Source organism: Protopterus annectens, chromosome 13.part0, assembly GCF_019279795.1.
Source record: "Protopterus annectens isolate FY-2018-M chromosome 13.part0, PAN1.0, whole genome shotgun sequence".
Taxonomy (NCBI): Eukaryota; Metazoa; Chordata; order Ceratodontiformes; family Protopteridae; genus Protopterus; species Protopterus annectens.
In genome coordinates, this window is record NC_056747.1 from 582268105 (window position 1) to 582290586 (window position 22482).

Consider the following 22482-nt stretch of genomic DNA (forward strand, 5'->3'; position numbering starts at 1 on the left):
TTAGAATATACTTTACAATGTCCTCAAGCAAACAAACCTCTAATATCCAGCAATCAAGTTGTTTCAAATTATTATATCTCTTATAAGAGAAAGTAACATGTTTAGGAAAAGGTTGCCATACCACCTCATCATTACACAATGCATGCCACAAATCCCCGCTAATATACTCCAGAGTATGGGAAAAAGGAGAATACTCTGAAACCAAAAACAATTTTTCTTTATTTCTTACCATATTTCTATGAATGGTCTCATTATGTTGTCCTACATTATATATTCTCATCTCTCCACTTTCCAAGAGTCTTTCTTTAAGCTCTATTTATTTGTGCCGCTGTATAACCTCGATCTTTAATTCTACTTTCTACCCCAGTCAACTCTTGCTCTCTTAAAGTTTAATCTCATGTAGTTTTAAAAACTCAAACTCTCCTAAATTTCCCATAAGTTAATGAATTCATCAAATGAAGAGGGTGCATGCTAGTTGCATATAAAAATATGTCTTCTCTATTTGAAGTTTCATACCTCTCAACTGTCCAGATTTTTTTACTTTTTTTTTTTTATCTGTTCCTCATAAAATTTATGGTTTGCTGGCAAATTGGTAGGGGGTTGAAGTCACTAAATAAGTTATATCTGAGTTTCAGACTTTATCATAGCTCTCAACTGAGGGACAAATCTCGACAGAATCATGGACAAATCCAGAAGTAATCAGGGACACTTTTAAAAAATTAGTACTATTAACTTAAGACATTGGCAGAATAAGACAATGTAAATCAATATATATTTTGTGAAGTAAAAAAAAAATCTATAACTCTGTATATTGTAATTCACCACCTTTTCTCCAAAAGTCATCAGTTTTAGGAGGGATTAAGGGAGGCAGATCTAAAATTTGGATCAAAATCAAGAGTGTCACTGGAAATCAGGGGCAGATGAGAGGTATGGTCTTCACATTCTTCAGAATAAATCCTGCTGTTATAGTAACTTTCTAATTTTATAAGAACAGTATTTAAAATTTGTCCCTTTTTCTGAGCCTTTTCCCCCATTATTTTGGGCTTTATCTGGATTTCTTCAGCTAAGAGGTTGAGTTATGCATACCTCTTAATTTCAAGTGACTTGGATCCACTACTCGATCATTCAGTCTCTTCTCTCACACAACACGCACACTTCCACTTTAATGCATGCAGACAATCATGCATTCACAGATACAGACAGAAACATAAACACACACTTTTTTCTATTTTTTAATTATCCTTTTGCTATAGTTTTACACTCGCTAAATAGCAAATGGACTGCTTAAAGAACCTAAAATAGTGTCTCAGTCTCGCTCTCTCTTTCATGCATGCATACACTGACACAAAGACAAATACGAACATACTTTTCATTATTTTTTTGTTTTGCTTTTAATTTTACACTTGCTAAACAGCAAAAGTGCTGCTTAGTGAGCATAAAATAATGGTGGCCATTGGCTTCCTTACAGTCCAAGCTTCATGGCAACTTAATATTCCACATGAAACAGCAGACTTGTTTTCAGTAGCCGTTACCTGTACAGTAACACCCTGCTAGAGAATGTTCGTTCTTTGGAGTGGTGGTATACAGGTCACTCATTTTCTGTACTTCTTTCAGTCTTTAACCAATCATTTATTCCATATTCAGTTATTGCTGTTGTTTCTTGGTCTGAATATAGATTCTTCTGGAGGCAAACAAGGTAACCTGGTTTCTTGAGTTCTCTAAAAACTACTCACAGTTTATTATGATCCACAAAGCCAAAGGTTTTAGAGTAGTCTGCAAAGCAGAAGTAAATATTTTTCTGGAACTTATTTTCTTTCTTTATCTAGCAGGTGTTAGCAAATTTATCTCAGGAGCATCTTCCTCTTCTAAAACCATCTTTTAATTCTGGCATTTTTTGGTCTATATACTGATGGAGTGTAGCTTGCTGGATCTTTAACATTACCTTGCAAATACATGAAACAAATGGTCCTGGTTGATGTTTTAAGTGTTCTTCAGTGTTGCCATTTTTTTCAGACTGGAATATAATTGACTTTTTCCACTCCAATGACTACTGTTACATTTACCAAACTTGCTGGCAAACTGAGCAAAACTGCAGTAACATTGTTTAAGACTTTAAACACTGAAAATGGAATTCCTACATTTCATGTAGCCTTGTTATTAGCTTTTTCCTAGCTTTTTGTAAATCCTTTTCCTGCGTATCTGCTCTGAACTAAGAAATGACATTCTCTCATTGTTTAGCATGGCTCATGCAAGGAAATACCCCTCTGAAGGGTTAGAAATGCAAACTTTGAGGCACTGGCCTTCTAACTATATTAGCCTAACCATGGCTGTCTCCAGGTTTATGATGCAGCATACCTGGTCAGTAGTTTCTACTGCCTGGCAGTTACTGTTTTTATCCTGCTGACCTCATTCTTGTCCCACATCTGAACTCCCCACCATGAAATTGAATTTCCCAACATCCCTGTCTGTTTTGTCCCCTCCCATAAAATACATTTGGCTCTTTTCCTCACACTGGTAGTAAACACCTAAAACATAATTTTTCTGACTGCTCCATGCAGTCTCAACCTTAAAAACAGATGTGGTTTTGCAGCCTCACCTGTTATGCTTACTTCTATGTGGATGAATTTTATTGTTTAATTGCTTTTTTTTAACCTGTAAAGTAACATCACATGCTCCCTCATGATGCTTTACTTGAGTAACAGGCGTGGGCCAGCTCTATATCTGTAAGCACTGACTGGCTAGTGTAATCACATTCATTCTTCTGTCCATGTGTTGTACAGTCTCTGCTGAAAATGTTCAGTTCACCTGTCCTAAACAATTAGTTCTAGCTTTGTTTTCCTGTGTGCCTTTAGCATAATGTGTTATGATTCCTCATCACCTATAGGCACCCTCTTGTACCACAGATAAAAAAAACGACATCAGTAATTGCCTTAACTGCTAGCTCAGTTTCTTCAGTGTCAGTAAAAAGAGTCCTATAGACTTCACATTAAGTTGTACTTGTTTCTGCTTTGTAAGTTACTGCATCATCTCCAACAGTGGCTGCCTCTGATAATGAACTTATTCAGTGTTTGCAGATTTCTTGATGATGTTTCTGTATCACACACAGATGAGTGAGCTAATAAGTACTTTCATATTGCTTTCTAGGAGTAAAACATAATGAAAAAAAGAAGTTATGTCTTACCATAACGTTCCATCTGTATTGTTGATCCTTGTTCAGTCATTACGCCTGGGTTATCGGTTCTGACCTCGAAACTGAGCCAGCCATCTTCCAAGCTCACGACAGCCACAAACTCTCGAGCTAAACTCTTACCCACAATTCCCCTCTCCCTGTTACCTCAGATTGAGTTTACAGGTCAAAGGAAGTAGAGGCTACCTCTGGTCAAAGAACCTAATGGAACCGGATGATGAGATCCACTATAAGCCTCTAGAGGGGGAAGGAGGGAGGGTCGTAATGACTGAACGAGGATCAACAATACAGATGGAACGTTATGGTAAGACATAACTTCTTTATCTGATATTGTTAATCCTCGTTCCCCAGCTACCTCTATTCCTGGGAGGCTGTCATGGAAGGACATTCCTGAGAACCACAGAACCAAAAGATGCTCTTCCCCTGGAGGCCAAATCCAATTTGTAATGGCTGATGAAGGTATGGGGTCTAGCTCAAGTTGCAACTGTACAAATGTCAGGTAAAGAAGCTCTAGCATGAAAGGCAGCAGAAGTTGCGACCAACCTTGTGGAATGAGCCCTAACGGCTGAAGTCAGAGGGATATCGTGAGTTTTGTAAATAAATGTCACACACTCTTTTAACCATTTAGCCAATGTGACCTTAGAAACAGCACAGCCAAGTCTAGGACCAGAATAGGCCAGGAATAGCTGATCTGATTTGCGAGAAGCCTTAGTTCTGTCCAGATAGAAACAAATTTGCCTGTGAATGTCAAGGGTATGTAGACAATACTCTCCTCTGTTAGAATGATTGGGAAAGAAAACTGGCAATTCAGTGGATTGGTTAATGGACATTTCCGAGATTACTTCTGGCAGGAAGGAAGGATTAGTTCTCAATGACACTGTATCTTTATGAAAGATTAAGTAAGGCTGTTTGATGCATAGAGCTTGAAGTTCAGAGATACGTCTGGCAGAAGTAATGGCGACCAAGAACAAAGTTTTCCAAGAAAGAATACTGAAGTCGCATGAAAAAGCTGGTTCAAAAAGAGCCATAGTCAACGCTTACAGGACTAAAGACAGATCCCATGGCTGGCTAGGTTCTCTAAAAGGGGGGTTTCAAATGATTTACACCTTTAAGAAAAGTCTTGCATAATTTGTATGACATAAGTGAAGAGTCATGGACATCATTGTGAAAATTAGATATCGTGGCCAAATTAACTCGAATGGTAGAAGCAGATAGGCCAGATTGGAATAAACTGGACAAGTACTCCAGTACTACCGGCACTGGTGCTGAAAAAGGGTCCAACTGTTTTTCCTTCAGCCAAATGGTAAATCTTTTCCACTTACTGAGATAAGTAGTTCTGGTGGAAGACTTATGAGATTCAATAAGAATGTCACGTACTGGGGAAGAAAGATCAGTGTGCCTGGCAATCACTGAAGTGGAGGAGCCAAGCTGTGAGTTTCAGGCTGTTCAGGTTGGGGTGAATCAGGTTTTGTGGATGGGAGATCAAATCTGGAGTTGGATCAAGAATCCATGGTTGATCTAGCAGGTGAGGCCATAAGAAGGGGAACCAAATTTGCTGAGGCCAATATGGCGCTATGAGGTTTATTTTGCTCTTCAACTGATGGGCTTTCTTCAGGAACTGGGGAATAAGAGGGAGAGGGGGAAAGGCATAAAGCAGACCCAAGGGCCAATCATGGACTAGAGCGTCCCTGGGTGACTGTCCCCGAGGGGGAATCACGGCAAAGTAATTGCTGCACTTGTAGTTGGTTGGGGATGCAAAAAGGTCGCAGCAAGGGAAACCTCAGCAGTTGAAAATCTCTGCCACTATAAGAGGATTCAGGGATCACTCGTGTGGTTGCAGAATGCACCTGCTCAATCTATCTGCTATCACGTTGGAACTCCTGGGAATGTGCATTACTAAAAGAAAGCGGTTGGTAGGCATTGCCAATTGCATATCCTCATGGCCTCCCGACAAAGTGGGTAGGATTTTGTTCCACCTTGTTTGTTGATGTACTAGACTACAGCCATGTTGTCCGATTGTATTGCAATAGTCCCTGAAGGAAGGAGGGGATGAAATGCTTGCAGTGCTAGAAGCACCGCCCTCAGTTCTAGGACATTTATATGCAGATGAGCCTCTATGTCTGACCACGTGTCTTGGACTGTCTTCCCCTGAAAAGCCCCCCTAGCCCATCAGGGAGGCGTCCATGGTCACTGTGGCTTTGGGCTGTTGGGGTGTGAAGGGGCGAGACCATTGTGACGGGTTCTGTGACATCCACCAAATCAAGTCTTGTTTGCATCTCTGAGTCCCCCGAATCTGGGATGAGAGAAGAAACTGAAAAGGGTACCACTGGGTGAGTAGTAACCATTGTAAAAGCCTCATGTGGAACCTCGCGAGGGGGACAATGGTGATGGAAGCTGCCATGGAACCCAACAGCTGGAAAACAGAATGTGCTGTCGATCTTTCCCTTGACAGGATGGGTATAAGTTGTTGTTTTATCCTTAAGATTCTGTGCTCTGGAATCAATGCCATGCAGTTCTTTGCATCCAACAGGACCCCAATAAATTCTATGGATTGGGATGGGGATAGGTTGGATTTGTGCCAGTTTATAGTTATACCTAACCTTTCTGTGGTGTGAAGAGAGTATGCCAAGGCTTTTTCCAATAGATGTCTGGTGGGGGCGGTGATGAGCCAGTCGTCTAGGTATGGAAACACCCGGAATCCTTGCAGTCGCAGGTGAGCTGTGACAACTGCCATGCACTTGGTGAACATGCTGGGGGCTGTAGAGTCCAAAGGGCAGTACTCGGAGCTGGTAATGACTGGCTCCTGCATGGAAGCAAAGGAATCCTTTCAATGGTTTGTTCACCTTTATGTGGTAGTACGCATCTTGAAGATCTATAGAGCACATCCAATCACCTGCCTCCAAGAGTGGGAGGATAGACTGTATTGTGACCATCTGGAATTTCTGTACTTTTACGAATTTGTTTAGCACACTGAGATCCAAAATTGGTCTCCAGTCCCCGGTCTTTTTTGGCACTAAAAATAATCTTGAGTACAATCCGGATCCTATCTGGTCTGGTGGGACTATTTGGATGACTTTCTTTCTTAGCAGCTTTGAAATCTCTAATGCTGCTTCTACCCTTTGACTGGGTGAAACATTGGGTAAGCTCCTTAGTGGGGCAGGATAAAGATTGAAGGGAATATGATAACCTCTGGTTATTATCTCTCGTACCCAAGAATCGGTGGTAATGGTTAGCCAGGCAGAAGGGTACAAAGAGAAATGACCCCCAACTGCTTCCAGAGGAAAGCAGTTGGGCCGCTCTTCAGGAGCGCTAGTAGGATTGGCCAGAGAAAGAATCTCTGCAACCCTGGTTACATGGACCTCCTCTGCCCCGAAAGGGGCGTCTTCTATATGAGTTTCCCCCTCTGCCTCTAGGGGAAAACTCTGCTCGTGTGTCACGGAAAGAACCCTGAGACTTTTTGTGCCACATCTTTCCACTCTTCTGGTTTCTGGAGAAAGCCCATTGAGGGGAAGAATACTGGACACCCATGGCAGAAAGGGTTTTACTGTCCTATTCACACCTAGCCAGTGTGTCTTTAACCTTGGGTCCAAATAACAAAGAGGCTTCAATGGGAGCATTCAGAAAGGAAGCCTTGAAAGGTTCCGCAAAATCACACAAGTTCATCCAGGCATGTCATCTCATGACTATGCCTGCACCCGCTGCTCTAGCTGCTCCTTCTGATGCATGAGAAATCGGGCACATGGAGGGGTTAGAAATTGATTCAAGGGTGGCTAACTGTGAGGCCACTTTGTTCTGGACCTCATCAGACACAGCTCAGCCAAGGTTTCAGAGAGCTCAGAAATTAAGTCTGTTTGAAGCATGGTAAAATGTGCCATATAATTCAGGGACCTGACTGCAAAGGTTGCTGATGCAAAGGTACACTTCCCTAATCTGTCCAGCACCGGGACTCTTTGTTGGGTGGGTGAACAGTCTGGCTTTCTTCTGCCAGATCCTTCTTTGTTGCGGCCGCCACCACTAAGGCATCTATAGGAAGACATTTGGACCAGTGAGGCTCACTATCTGGAGGGGACAGGATTTTATCTGGCCTGCAGGGAATGGCGTCAATGGCATCAAGAGCCTTCCATGCATGCTGCATGATGAGCTGGACAAGGTTGTCGGCAGGTGGAGTAACCCAAGAGATAGGGGGCCGGGTATGAAAGGCCTGCAGGAACACAGACTCTTCAGAGGTCAGGTTAGAGGTCTGCCAATCACCTCTCTGCTTAAGTATTTCAAGGATATCTCCAAACGATACCTCAGAGGGTGACCGAGGGGACCTTTCCCCATCATCAAAGTCTGTGTGTCTTCCATGAGGGACTCTTCTGGGGAGTCCACACGCTTCCTCTAACACAAACTCTTGCGATGAACTTCCTCAGGGGGAGAATCTGGGGAAGACAGTGCAAAAGGGGCCTCCAGTGGCAGCGTGTCCTGAGGCCCTTGTACCCGGTGTCTGCCAGGGGTGTCTTGTGTAAATTGTGGTCCAGAGCAAGATGGGGGCACTAATAGCACAGGATCACCAACAGATGCAAGAGCCTTCTCCATGAGTTGGAAGGCTGGTCCACCCAAGGAGGTCACACCCCGCTCAAGCAAATCACCCCACTGACTCAGAGTCCCTGGATGGCTTTGAAAAACAGGAGTATGTACATCACAGCTAGCATCCAGAGCAGTGACTGGAGTGGCAAGTCTCTCATGCCACAAAGGCAACTGTGACTCCTTAGTGAGGTCCATGAGAGGAGCCGAAATGAGGAAAGTCTGTGCTACAGCAGGGGGCTTCTAGGGCAATGAAGGAGGAGAATAGGTAGGAGACTTTGGAGAAGGGTGTCCACCTCCGAAGTAAGAGTAGGTCCTGGAGGGTTGGATACCTCTGGACAAAAGCAGTTGATCCACAAAACACACCACATCATGTTCAGAGAGGCTTCTAGTGGATCTCATGGACATAGCTGAAGGGGAGTCAGGTCTATCCAAGGATGCAGGAAACTCAGTGCCCACAAAGGGGTCTTTGGACGGTGCTAAAATAGGCATCTACACTGAGAAAAATGGAGCCGTTAAGGCTTGTACTACTGGTGGCTGCACAGAGGAGATCGGTGCCGAAAGTGAGGTCTGCACCGACAAGGTCGGTGCCGAAGTGGTAGTTGGCACTATGGTAGGTGCCAAAAGAGTCTGTGCAGAAAACAAGGTGGTCTGTACAGAGAGGATAGTCGGTGCTGTGTAAATTGTCAGAGTCGAAGCAGGAGAGGGCGTCGGAACAGTCATCGACGCCGGAAAGGTCTGCATCGAAGAAAAAGTCAGTGCCGATAAGGAAGTCTGAACTGAGGGGCCCCTCGGTTCCGATGAGGTGTAGGACACAAAACTCGGTGCCGAAGGCTTTGGTGCAGAAGATCTAGGCACTGAAAGCCTCTGGGCCGAGGAAGTCAAATCCGAACTAGAAAGTTTGGCCTTCTTAGGTCTCGGTTCCTGGTGGTCCCCAGCAGGAGACGACGGAAGAGACTTGGCCTTCTTGTGTTCATCTCTTTTCTTATGGGAACTAGGAGGGGTTGAAGCCTCTGACCCAGAAATAGCCTCTGAAAAGGAAGATTTAAGTAGTCCTTTTATAATCAGTTTATTTTTCCTTTCCACCAAAGTCCTGTTAGAAAAGTTAGCACAAATCCTGCAAGGCGGGTCAACACTCAAGTGAGGCACACCCAAACAGTAAACACAGAATACATGTGCATCCAAAATAGGCAATTTATGCCCACAATCCACACAGCATTTAAGTCCCGGACCACCTTTTTTCTCTGCCATGGTAGGAAGGAGGAATAAAGGAAAGGAAGGAAGAAGGTACCAACAATAGTACGAGAAATACCCGAAGGTAAAGCAGGAAAGGTTTTACCAATGATGGTAAAGGAGTTACCTCACGGTAAGAAGAAAGAAGGGCTAGAAAAAAAAACAAAATAGAGTCACTAGATGCGATAGGGTAAGAGATAACTGTTTAACAAAATTTGAACTGAGAACTGCAATACGATTATGTATTATCAAAGAAGGTGTTCTTCATCTCACATTGCTGCAGTCCTTACATATGGGTAGTCCGCTGTCCTCGGTCGGCCCGAATACCAAAGTATTAGGCTGACGTCGGTCAAGGCGCTTAAAACTGACATCAGGACATCAGGGTACAAAAGCGCATGACCGACGTCATTTCCTCAGTCTTTTTTGCCACATGGTCCGATGCAGAAGCAGCGTTGCAAGTGCCGTTCGGCGTTCTGAAATTTTTCGAATTCGGAGTTTCAGACCGAATCCAAGTTGGCTAAGTACCCCGTTGGGGATTATTTTGTTTTTTTCTTGCCTCAGTGTTTTACCGGATGTCAGAAAAAGTGAATAACTGTATTTCTTGTGGGAAACAGATACCGCATAGGGATTATCATTCTTTGTGTATTCCTTGTTTGGGGCCTGAGCACGACGTTGTTGGGTGTCGCTTTGTGCTAGGTTCAATAAACGCACTATTGCGAAGGTTGGATTGTGCTAGGCTGGTCTTTGGGAAGCGGTGCAATTATAATATGCCGTCGGATTCTCCGGCGCCCGCTTCTCAAGAAGCGCAAAGACAAAACAGTTAAACCCAGGCAAGATGAGTCGTCCGTTCTGGACGCCGGTTCTTTAGAGGCTTCAGTGGAACCGGTGGTTCCGACGGAGACTTCTCTGGAGTCTCAGGGGGAGACTTTGATTTTGCAGGAGGTGGTTTCTCAGGAGGCAGGTCAGGCTGAAGGGGCTTCCCAAGTTACTGTACTCCCCTCCCTTCCTAGGGTGGTTAGGCCTTCTCCTTCTGTTTCCAAGGCTTCTCCCAGAGGCAGGCCAGTTTCAGCTTCTGTTGGTGTCACTCCTAGTTCAGCAGGGTCTGTGCCTAAGAAGCACATGCTTGAAATGGCAGAAGATTTAATTACTCTGATTAGAGGTTCTATGCCCCCTCCTGATAAGAGGCCTAGGGTGGAGCCAGAGTTGGGAAGTTTTGAGCAGGCTTCGGATATTTCAGAGTCTTCAGCTGAAGACTTGCAGGAGTATTCTCCTTATTCTGATTCTGATGCAGATGATTCCACTCCTTCTGCTTCTCCTCCAGAGGATTTTTCTTTCTCAGAGACACTTCATTCTATGAGGGAACATTTTAAGTGGGAAGGTCAGGACTTCTCTGATTCTAGGAAAAGGCTTAGGGAGTTTTTGCTGTTACCCCAGCATAGGCCCTTGGCTATACCCCTGTTCTGGATGTTGTGGAAGATGTGTTTGCAGAGGCTTCACTTAATCCTGATTCTCTGCCTCCTGCTCCTGTTAAACTGGATAGGTATTACAGGGTGCCTGAGGCTCATAAATATCTTTATAAGAGTCCTAGGGCGGACCCAGAAACTATTAGTCAGGGACCTAAGGGTGTCAAGGCCTCTGTTGTAAAAATCCGGTTCCTCTAGATAAAGAAGCCAGAGCTTTGGATAGATGGGGAAAGAAGGTCTATACATCTTCTACCTTAGCTATGAGGGCTTTGAATTGCCAGTTTCATATGTTGAAATATCAAAACTTTCTTCTTTCTCAATTGAAGTCTAAGGTGGATGCTCTGGCGGAAGGCATTGAGTGTAAAGAGTTGCAAGATTTGGTGCATGTCTCTGAACAAGTGGGTAAGCATTCATTACAGTGTGGTTTTGATGCTGTGCAGGCCTCGTCTAGGGTGGCTGCCACTGGCTCAGTTCTTCGCAGGCACGCCTGGTTAAAGGATCAGAATTTATCTGACCATGTTAAGACAAGGATTTTGGATGCTCCTTTGCAGTCTGATGTGTTGTTTGGTTCACCTGTGGAATCAGTCTTGAAGAAAATGGAAGACAAGGCTAAGTCTATGCAGGCTGTTAAGGATTTTTGCAAGTTCAGCCTCCAAGTTTAGTAGGAATTGGCCTGCTAAGGGGTGGACGTATCCTTCTTATGATTCTCAGTCTAGGGGTAGATCTAGACGTGGTAGGGGCAGAGCTCAGAGTTCTTTCAGGCCTAGAACAGGGAGTTCACCTGCACAATCTTGGTGAGGGCAGGGGCCAGTCCTTACGTAAACAGGCCCAATGACCTACTTTTTCAGCTGCCAGATCCTTCTTGCCTGGCAGCACCTTTGGGAGGAAGGTTAGCACTCTTCAAGGAAAATTGGATGTTGATTACCCAAGACAAATGGGTATTGGATATCATACACCAGGGTTACAAGTTTTATTTCCATACCTTGCCTCCTTTCAAAGGCATGCCGGACGTTCCTCCTCAGCAAAGACTAGAGGCTCGCAAGCAAATTTCTTTACTACTTCAAATAGGGGCCATACAAACGGTTCCTCTGCCAGAAGTGGGCCTAGGATTTTATTCTCGCCTGTTTCTAGTACCAAAGAAAGGAAACACGTGGAGACCAATTTTGGATTTATCCATCCTCAACACATATCTGGACATTCCCAAGTTCAAAATGTTAACGTTACAACAGCTTTTACCTCTGCTGGGCAAAGATCACTGGATGGTGACTCTGGATCTCAAAGAGGCTTACCTTCATGTTCCTATCAGGCCCAGTTGCAGGAAGTATCTGCGTTTTCGGGCTGGGACTTCACATTATCAGTTCTCTGCATTGCCCTTTGGCTTATCTACTGCCCAGAGTGTTCACGAAGGTTCTGGCTCCAGTGGTAGCTTTCTTCAGGCTAAGAGGAATACAGATCTATCCTTATTTGGACGATTGCCTGATACTGGCCCAAGAAAAGGACGAACTTCTTCATCATTTACAGTATGTGATGGCAGTGTTAAGATGCCTGGGGTATTCTGTGAACGAAATAAAGTCCAGTCTAGTACCCTCTCAGGACATGTGCTTTCTGGGTGTGAGACTGAATACAGCATCCCAGATGGCCTTTTTGACCCCGGACAAACAAAAGAATCTTTCTCTTTACTTCCACCAGTTGTCTCATCAGTCCAGGCTGACTGCAAGGACAGTCCTTCAAGCCTTGGGGTTCATGGCATCTTGTATTCTGGTACTTCCCAATGCCAAACTGCATATGAGGAAGCTACAATGGTATCTCAAGAATGTATGGACACAGCACTGCCAATATTTCGACACTGTCATTCAAATAATACCTTGCATTCAAAAGGAATTTTTGTGGTGGGCTCAGGAATGTCACCTAAACAAGGGACTCTCTGTGACCCGGCCAGAGGCGAGTCAGATTTTAACGACAGATGCCTCAGACAAAGCTTGGGGAGCTCATCTAAATGGAAAATGGATACAAGACACGTGGCCTGCCAGACTTCAACATCTACATATCAACTTGAAGGAGATGTTAGCAGTCCAATTTGCATTGATAGCTTTCAAGGATTTACTTCTTCCAGGGCAGGTGTTGATTCAAACAGACAACACAACTGTCATGTGGTACATCAACAAGCAAGGGGAACGATTCTTATCCTCTATGCAGACAAGCAATGATTTTGTGGGAGACTGCTCTCAGTTTACAGCTAAATCTTCAGGCAAGGTTTCTGCCAGGAGCACAGAACTCCTTAGCAGATGTGTTGAGCAGACAAATTATGGATCCCCACGAGTGGAAATTGGATCCTCATGTATTCCAGAGGTTGACAGTGTTATGGGGAACTCCAGACATAGATCTGTTCGCTTCTCCACTAAATTACCAGCTGCCAAAGTTTTGCACAAAAAGGTTTCATCCCTCAGCTTGGAAAGTGGATGCTCTCTCATTCAATTGGAGCAATCTTCACGTGTATGCCTTTCCTCCTCTGCCTCTCCTCCCAAAGGTACTGCTGAAGGTCAGACAGGACAAGCCAAACATGATTTTAATATCTCCAGATTGGCCTCGACAGCACTGGTACCCATTACTGAGAAGTCTGGTACAGGAGCCTCCATGGCCTTTGCCTTCGATTCCTCACCTGCTGTCTCAGGAGAACGGTCATTTACTCAATGTCAAACTTCATTCTCTACATCTGACAGCCTGGCATATTCTGGTTTAAACCCTGGAGGGTCTCAGCTTCCACAACAAGTTTTGAATGTTATTTTGGAGGCCAGAAGGCCTAGTACAAGGAAAGTTTACGCAGATAAATGGAGGAGATTTTTATTTTGGAGTACAGCAAAGGACTTTGATGTTTCTAAACCTAATTTAAGTGTGGCGCTTCAATACCTTACTGAGTTATTGGACAAAGGTTTGTCCTTCTCCTCTATAAAGGTTCATGCTGCAGCAATCTCTGCTCACTATGACTGTGACCCACCATTATTTTCTCAGCCTTTGTTTAAGCAATTCCTTAGAGGGACAAAGAATATAAGACCCCCACGTAGAGCTCCTACTCCTGCTTGGGATCTCAATTTTGTGTTGGAGAAACTCACTCTACAACCTTTTGAGCCTGCAGCATCGGCAGAGTTGAAATATTTATCTTGGAAGACTGCTTTTTTGTTGGCCATTACCTCTGCGAGAAGGATTTCTGAATTACAGGCCCTTATGGCAGTTGAGCCTTTCTTAATTTTCCACAAGGATAGGGTGTCTTTGCGTACTAACCCTTCTTTTATGCCTAAAGTGGTTTCTAGTGTGGCTTTAAACCAAACTATTCATTTGCCTACTTTTTATGCAAACCCCCAAAATAAAGGGGAAAAGATTTTGCACACTTTGGATATTCACAGACAGTTGCGATATTATTTGAGCAGAACTAAAGGGTTCAGGCAGTCTCAGCAGTTGTTTGTTTCTTTTGCTTTGGGTTCTCAGGGCAAACCTGTTTCAAAACAAACTATTTCTAAGTGGATTGGTTTTGTATTGCTTTCTGTTATTCCCATCATGGTAAGGAGATTCCAGCTGGGATTAGGCCTCATTCCACTAGGGCTACTGCCACTTCTACAGCTTTTTAAGGGGTGGCTACTAAAGATATTTTGGAAGCAGCTACTTGGAGTTCAGTGCATACTTTCTCTAAGCATTACCACCTTCCACTTTACTCTAAATCTAGGGCTGGATTTGCAACTGCAATTTTACAAGGCATGTTGGCAGCTCCTAATGCTTTATAGTTTTGCCATCCTCCCTTACCTCTGCTTTGAGATTCTACCCATATGTAAGGACTGCAGCAATGTGAGATGAAGAACATAGTACAGTTTTGTACCTACCATAAATGTAGATGTTCGAAGATCCACATTGCTGCAGTCCAATTTACCCTCCCTCCTTCCCCTCTGTTGTTGAAGGTGGTGGTGTGGTTTGTGTTGTACATATTGTAAATATGGTTAGTGCATGGGTGGTTGGTTGGGTTTTGCTGGTTTTTGGCTTTGGCCTGTCTTGTTAGGGCCTTCTGACATCTGGGGCAAGAAAAGACTGAGGAAATGACGTCGGTCATGCGCTTTTGTACCCTGACGTCCTGATGTCAGTTTTAAGCGCCTTGACCGACGTCAGCCTAATACTTTGGTATTCGGGCCGACCGAGGACAGCGGACTACCCATATGTAAGGACTGCAGCAATGTGGATCTTCGAACATCTACATTTATGGTAGGTACAAAACTGTACTTTTTACTTATCTCAAGAGAAGTGGCTTGACATGACTGAATGGCGACGTGGCAAACGAAATCTAAGGTAACAGGGGGAGGGGAATTGTGGGTAAGAGATTAACTTGAGAGTTTGTGGCTGTTGCGAGCTTGGAAGATGGCCGGCTCGGTTCCGAATTCAGAACCGATAACCCAGGCGTAAGGAATGAATGAGGATTAACAATATCAGATCAATACTTACATTGCTGTAAACCATTATATATTTTATTTCTGGAACAGATCTACATATTTGTATTTGGAAAAATCAGCTAGTTTCCAGAATGCAACAGTGTATTTTATAAAGAATCATTGCGGAGTAAAATATAGCGTTTACTCTACTAATACTGTATGCCTTTTATTTTTATTTTTTTATCACCAGACCATGTCAGACCATCACATGCAGTTACCTCACCACAGCATCAGGTTTCCCACTCTACAACGCAGGTTCACAGCTCACCAGCCAGTCAAATGCCTCACTTGCCGGTGACTGCAGTGACACGAATGTCGGAGAGGTTTTCAGCAGAAACATCAGCTACTTCAGCAGCCAGTAGTGAATTTAGTAGCCAGTCATTGCACAGTAAGAGCTATCAGGAGGCCGGACTAGAATATCTGAATAAGCCAAGTAAGTGAAAAATAGTAGCAGTTAATTCAAGGTCTCAGAAAGTTAATGTGGTTAGTGTGACTGTATAATTGTCAGTGGCTGTCTGTTTTCCTGAGCAATTAAAATACAGTTATAGAATTTAGTAAGTTTGTAATCATTATCCCGGCTACTCAGGAGAGGGTCGTTGCAATCAATAGCAGAGTTAGCAGTCTCTAAGGCTAAGAGGGCTTCATCATATGCAAACAAAAATCCAACTGTCACCTCCCCATTCAGAATTCTGTGCAAACATTATTTTTGCCTAGACATCTAAGCCCACTTTGAATGCATTCAATTTTAGACTGTATGTGGAGAGAATTTTCTCTCCATAAAAACAAGGACCAATCACATGCAGTAATGCCTGAAAACTCTGTGCTGTTACAGTATGTTCCCAGAAGGCATTCTGGAGTGCATGATTATACATACTGTCCAGGTCCATAAAGCAGCCTTATGACAGCAGAACTGTTTAACTGCATAATGATCTTAATTACTGAAATATGTAAACTCCCATTAGTTTCTTCTGGTAATGTTTCCACAGTGGTGAGCATGACCACTACATTCAGAAGTTCCTTAAAATGTTCCACCTCCAATTTGTGTCCCAGTCTGAGTTCAGCAATTCTCTATCCAGGCCCAGCCATTCTCTCCTGCATTACCAGATGGTTTGTTAGTACTTTTTTAAGAGTCTGCAAAAATTATTCTCCATGGTCTTTCGGAATTCTTCCTATACCCAAGTCTTCACTTCAGTCACTGTTGCTCTGCCTGTCAGATCTGATGAACACCTTACCCATATGATACATGTGTGCATGAAATATTGTTATATACAGGCATATAATACAAATACCACGCACATCGAGAGAGAGAAAAGCCTGCATGCATACACAGTATGCACTTCTTCCTGTTTTCTCTTTAAACCGTATTTAATATTGCATTTCATATCAGTGTCTAGCCCTTGGATTCAGTCCCAGTGTGCGTGACCTTTAACAAGTTATGTGACCTTGATTTGCCTTGGTTCCCACAACTGTATAGCCAAATATAAGACGGTTCCTATTTTTAAGATGCAAAGGCTTTATTTGCTCTTGAGCTGTCTGGTGCAAAAAGAGTCCGAAATAGCTGCTGTTTTGCTGCAAAAAGATTTCCAAATAGCTGCTCTTTTTACGGTGATTTATTTTGCCATGGGTTAATGACATCTAATAGTTGCGTTATAGTATGTGTGTGGTACGTGTATAATTTTATTTATACAACATGCTCTGAAACCTAAGGAATATATGTTGAGAAACACTGCAGCCACTCCTCATGCTAAAACAGGTGTGTACTTCAGGCTAGTTTATTGCATGACCAATCAATGTAATGGGGCAGAGAGCCACAGAATGACCTCATGAAAAACCTCGGTGTGTCCCACCATGCATAGAAAATGCTTAGTTAATGTTTAATATTAATAAAAGCATAGTTAAATGCAAAAATATTGTTATATGTTGTCATTGGAAAAATGCATAAATTTGATCCTTAATGTTTGGTACACTTTAATTCTATTACACTTCAGAACAGAGAGAGAAAGAGACAAAAACTAAGACCATCGTATTGTATATCTGCAGAGAAGAAGTACTTCAGTTTGGACATAATTGGTTTCAGAGGGAGCTTTAGCTCCAGTTGGGTATGCAGCACTGAGAGCTTTTGCTGGGAAATAAAACTAGTCATTAGGTCAGCCCAAGTATTGCAAAAAAAGAAGGAAAATACAGAAAAAGAAGTGCATTCAGGGTAATCTACATGTATGCCAAGAGATGTGCACTACATGAAAACTGCAGCTTTAAGCCTAATAACTCGTACATACATATAGTAAGCTGGTTTGTGTGCAACAGAAACTTGAGTTTACAAAACAAAACTGTGGGACTGTGTCCAGAAGAGTGTAACAATTAAAAAGAAAACCGTCTTAACTGAAGAGATTGTGTGTATCAAATTGCAATCTTTAAGCTGCATGTCAGGAAAAAATTGACATTAATGAACATTATTAGTTTGGAACATTGCACAGATGGAGAAGAAATCATTTTAAAACTTGGCAAATGTCATATTCTCTGAATTACACTTCAGATCCATTTTTACTGCAGTAATGTCCATTGTATTATCATCCATAAGCAAAAGGGAGAGTGCCCATCTGACAGAAAATATTATTTCTCAGTTGTTTCTGTAGTAGCTATCAGACTACATTTGTTAATCTTTCAAATAAGTGATGTAAACAAGGAAATTAATATAATTTATTATTCAGATACTGGTTCTCTTTTTCCTTATCTGTCACATATAGTGCATTTCTTATTAGGCAGAACTCCATTTTTCAGCCTCAACACCCATTCCTAACTGAAAGCCTATGAGTAATCCAGACGATTAAGAGTCAGACATAAGTGATGAGTGAAAGCTATGTTTTCATTATTTTAGCTTTTGTAATTCTTGGTGTTTTAACAATGCTTAGCTCTATGTGAACCTAAATATAATTCTTTTGATATTTACTGGCTATTAAATAAACTACATACAAGAGCTGAAACAGTCCTAGAGCATAAGTCTCGTATACTTTGTATGACTGCTGGAGACCCAGGAATAGGAAACAAATAGTTAAAATCTGGCTGAATTAAGTCATTAGTTCTTGTGTTTTTGGATCAACATGTGTAACAGTACAGAAACATTACAATGTCAGATGGCCACAGTGTAGACCTGTCAACCAGGCTTTCGTTTATTGCGTGCCTGTTGTTCTCCCGTGAACAAGGTGAAAAAATAAAGGTGGACTGAGTAGTTTTGCAAACAGCCTGTAAAAATTGCTTCAACAAAATGGTCAGTAAATAACCATTAGGCTAAAGTAAAAAAAATGCTGTGTCATTGTTATTACTTAGGAATAGAATGCATCCATCCATCCTCAACCCCCTTTTTCCCATTTGCACACGGGGCCAGGTTGTCACTTCAAAAGTGACAATCGTCTTGAGCCAAGGTTTACATCACTGGGTGGCTAGCCCTTCCATGGTAATTCATCCATACCACTCACTTGCACACACACTCGCACCCAGGGCCAATTTAGTGTGTCCAATTCACCTGCTGCATGTCTTTGGAATGTGGAATGCATCTTCATGCACTAATAGTCATTCTTGAACAGATAAAGAATGCTTTCCAGTATAATAGTCAGTAGCTTGAATAAGTATAGCAAGTACCTCCATCCACCCATCCATCCACAACCTCTTTTTCCCATTTTTGCACATAGGGTCAGGGTGTAACTTCAACAGTGGCAGTCATCTGAAGTCACCTTTTACCCCACCAGGTGGCCAGTCCTGCCCCAGTAGTTCTTCCACACCAGACACTCGCATGCACACTCACTCCTATGGCTAATTTAGTGGGTCTTCCACTTACTGTAAACTCCACACAGGAGGCACCCCAGCTGAGAATCAAACCAGGGAACCTCTTGCTGTGAAGAAACAGCACTATCTGCTACACCACTAAAAATGTAATTTTAAATAAAAGAGAAATCAGTGACAGTTTGATGTAGCTGTATGGTTTTACTGGGGGGGTGGGGGTGGGGGGATAGGCAGTGCCAAAATCAAATGCATTATGTTTTATATGCCTTGAAATAAAAGTGACTATTTAAAAACTTTGTGTGGTAGCCCACCATGAATGAAAGATCGCAGTAGTTAATATGTGGGCATTAAGGCAGACAAAGACAGAGATTTATGGTAGATACCTTCAGACAACTGGAAGGAATGGGTAAGTTGTTCTAAGAAAGCAGCTTTTAAAAATGTGATTTGTGAGAAAAAAATTTATGGTTAGATATATGTCTAGCTAGTAGCAGAACTAAAGTGAACCACTTTGCCATGTATTTCTTTCTCTGGTGAAAACTTCAAAGTATATCCAAAGAAGTGCTGATCTACTCCAAACGTTTTGCACCTGTTGTCGAAAAATATTGTCCGATATCTTTACTTCCACATACAGTGAGTACTCTGGAAAGTCAGGTAGCTAACCAGTGATTTATATAAGGAAAATGAGTATTGCAGGAATTCATCCAGCATGCCTTCATACCTGGACTTTATGCACTCTGCATACTAACAAATTGGGTTCTTGGGCATATGGACCAAGGGAAAGTGACCACATTTGTAGATCTGAAATGGAGTTAATATTTGACAGTTTTGGAGAATTCTCCTTATTTCACATTAGTTTTTGATTATTGCTGTGCATGGCACCTATGCTGATTGCCTTGAAAGAACTGTTCTGTGTATATTTAAGCAGTAAGGGAAGCTCTACTTCATGCTGACAATTTTATTATTTCTGGAACCTACACCTTTTGTAAGATTATCTTCTTTAAACTTCTGAAATATACAGGTGTCTGTTTCTGAAGACCTTGCCATGCTAATATTCTCTGGAAATGAACCAGCTAATAGACTAGTGAGCAGATTGTTGCTGGCATCCCTTATGAAGGGTGTCTGACTATTCTATTTATCTTTCTCTTTGCCTTGCAACCTTGTCGAGTTTCTTTATGCCATCTACCGAGTCATTTTCAGGAAACTGCTAGAGTGCCAGTGATGCTTTGTTCTGCACTACTGCAATTCCTCTCTGCCTCTTTGCTAGCCAACCAGTATTCCTTCTTAGCCTGGTCCATCTTTTCTGTCTCCCACTTTTTCCTGCACTTCTTTCTTGTAGTGACTTCCTGGAATTCAGCATTCCACCACCAGCTTTTCTTATGTACCTTATTTCCATACTTAACTCAGCTGTATATCTGTTCTATAGTCTTCACACACACAATGTTTCGAGGTCCTACTATTCTTCACCTCCACCAAATTCCTCTTCTTCCTGTGGTGCTAGAGCCCTAAGTAATTCCTTAAACTCCTGTGCTTTCTGTCAGTCAACTTCCAGGTCTTCAGCCTAGTCTCTGTTGACCTTAGATCCTTCTCTGACAACTGCTTACAGGTGACTGTGCCAACCAGTGGTTTATGCTGTTGGCTGTCTGTTTCAGTGGGGGTGACTTTGCAATTGCTGATGCTACCCCCAATGCCCTCTCCTTACTAGGAGGAAATCTAGTGGGTTGCATGTTGGCCACTCTTGGATGTGATCTTGTGATTCTTTCTCTTGCTGAACCATGTGTTTGTAACCATCAAGCCATTTTTCAGACAGTTGTCTAGAATGACCTCTCCTTTATTCCTGTTGCCCCAGCAATGTGGATCCAGGCAGTCCTCATATCCTCCTCTGTCTGACCTGATGTAAGCATTTAGGTCACCCATTATTAACACCAATTCCTGTTGCCATGCTTTATCTAGCATGTCCTGCATCTGCTGACTGAATGCACTATTTTCCTCACTATCATAACCCTGCTGTGGGGCATAGGCTGAAATTATGAATGGTGTCCTATCCTTACACCAGAGTGTGAGTGTCATGAGTCTGTCACTAATTCTGATGTACTGACTTCAGAAGCCTCTCCCTCACCACAATTCCCACACTAGGTAGTTTCACTGCACTGCCCTTCCATCTTGTCTTCTGGATACATAGGATGTGCAGCTTCCTCCATACCATCATGTCATCCACTTCCAAACTGCATCCTGTCAGTCAACTTGCAATGAATGTAGCAATTCTTAGTTCATGTTTGGGAGGCTGGTTGGTTTAATGTCTGGCTTTTGCTCATCAGGGCTAATCCAGGTCGGGCAATTGGACACCAGCCTGCCAGTAGCTTATTGAGCTAGGGCTGCTGGACTTTATGGCAGATGCACACTATGGCCAGTAGTAGCACATACACCCCTCCCACTGTTATAATGGGTCTCTGGCATAAGTTGGAGTAGGCTGGGTCCTCATCACACTTATCACAGGCAAATTACCCTTATCCATTTTTGACGGCATTCAACAACATGACCAAATTACTTACAGCCAATTTTTACACTGTTTAGTGGCTAGCTCTGACATGAAACAGTCTGTGATCTTTCTTTTCCTGTCATGAGGATACTGCAACCACAGCTGAAGCCCAGAGTGGTTGGTCTGTGCAACTTTTCCCCCATATACATCATCTAGAGTGTATGCTGCTGCCCACAGCTTCATTTTTGGGTGAGTTTGAGGTGGAAACACACAGCATGTTTTTGGGAGGTGGGAGGAGGAACTCCACAGAGACGCAGAGGGGGACATGAAAACTCCATGCAAGCATTGGCCAGAAGTAAGGATTAAGCCCTATACCTTGTGCATGGGAGGCAAAGGCCTTAACTATTAATGCCAACTGTTAAACCACTGTTTGTATACCATACATTATTTTATTATATTATGATGTAACCCAGGCTTAGCCTGTAATTTAATCATTGTTTGATCATTGTTGTCCCCCAGTAATCAAATTTAAATAAATAACACTGTTCGCACCATCAATTGCTACCCTATTTTGGATGGGGCAGGATTTTACCACTCCTGGCAAAATGTACTTATGTCAGTCAACTGTGTCATTTATGGGCAAATCCTGCATCGTGAAGTTGAAAAATGAGTGGCAGTGTAGGTTTCTCTTCATGATTTCCTTTTTCCTTCACCCTTTCATGTCCTTGCTGTCCTTCTAGTGTAAGTCGTCTCCCCCCACCAACCCCTTATGCTTCCCTATTAGGTTACATGCCTCCATATTAGGTTTCTTATGAAATTTTTGTTTACCTGTTTAATGAACAGATGTGCTACTGAATGTAAGTTATCGGAGGACTCTAATGCATTCTTAGATATGTCTATGGTATTCTTTTGCACAAGCCTTCTGAAGGGAAACATTCCTGCACAGCAAGTCATTATTGCAGTCTCTGCATGGAATTCAATGTCTGTAAAGCCTGGACAGCATTAAGTGCTTCCTCAATATATTCTGTGAATATTTACTGTGCTTATTGTCACAGTACCTAACACGGGTAGCCAGTCATCTTATTCAGTGATGAGAAGGGCAGCAGACTCCATCATTTGAAGTAAAGCAGCTGTTTTTATAAGTCACAAAATGGCAACATAGCAAAAATGCTTGATTTCAGAACTCCAGTAGTACAACTTGCACATCAGACTGAATGTATAACAAGACTGCATAGGTCTTAAAGACACAGCAGTTTTTACATTACGTATGCAGTAGCTAAGCAAATTTTAACTATACTGTAGTTATATGCA

General features: G+C 42.6%; 1 protein-coding gene across 2 annotated transcripts in view; it reads left to right on the plus strand.

Annotated features, from left to right (window-relative positions):
* LOC122787495 (smoothelin-like protein 2) overlaps positions 1-22482 on the plus strand; it is a 391980-nt gene that overhangs the window by 287701 nt on the left and 81797 nt on the right. For both annotated transcript variants that reach the window (XM_044054241.1, XM_044054242.1), the window contains exon 3: positions 15109-15351. In XM_044054241.1, the coding sequence (XP_043910176.1) occupies positions 15109-15351 (243 nt within the window). The remainder of the gene's footprint in view (positions 1-15108; positions 15352-22482) is intronic.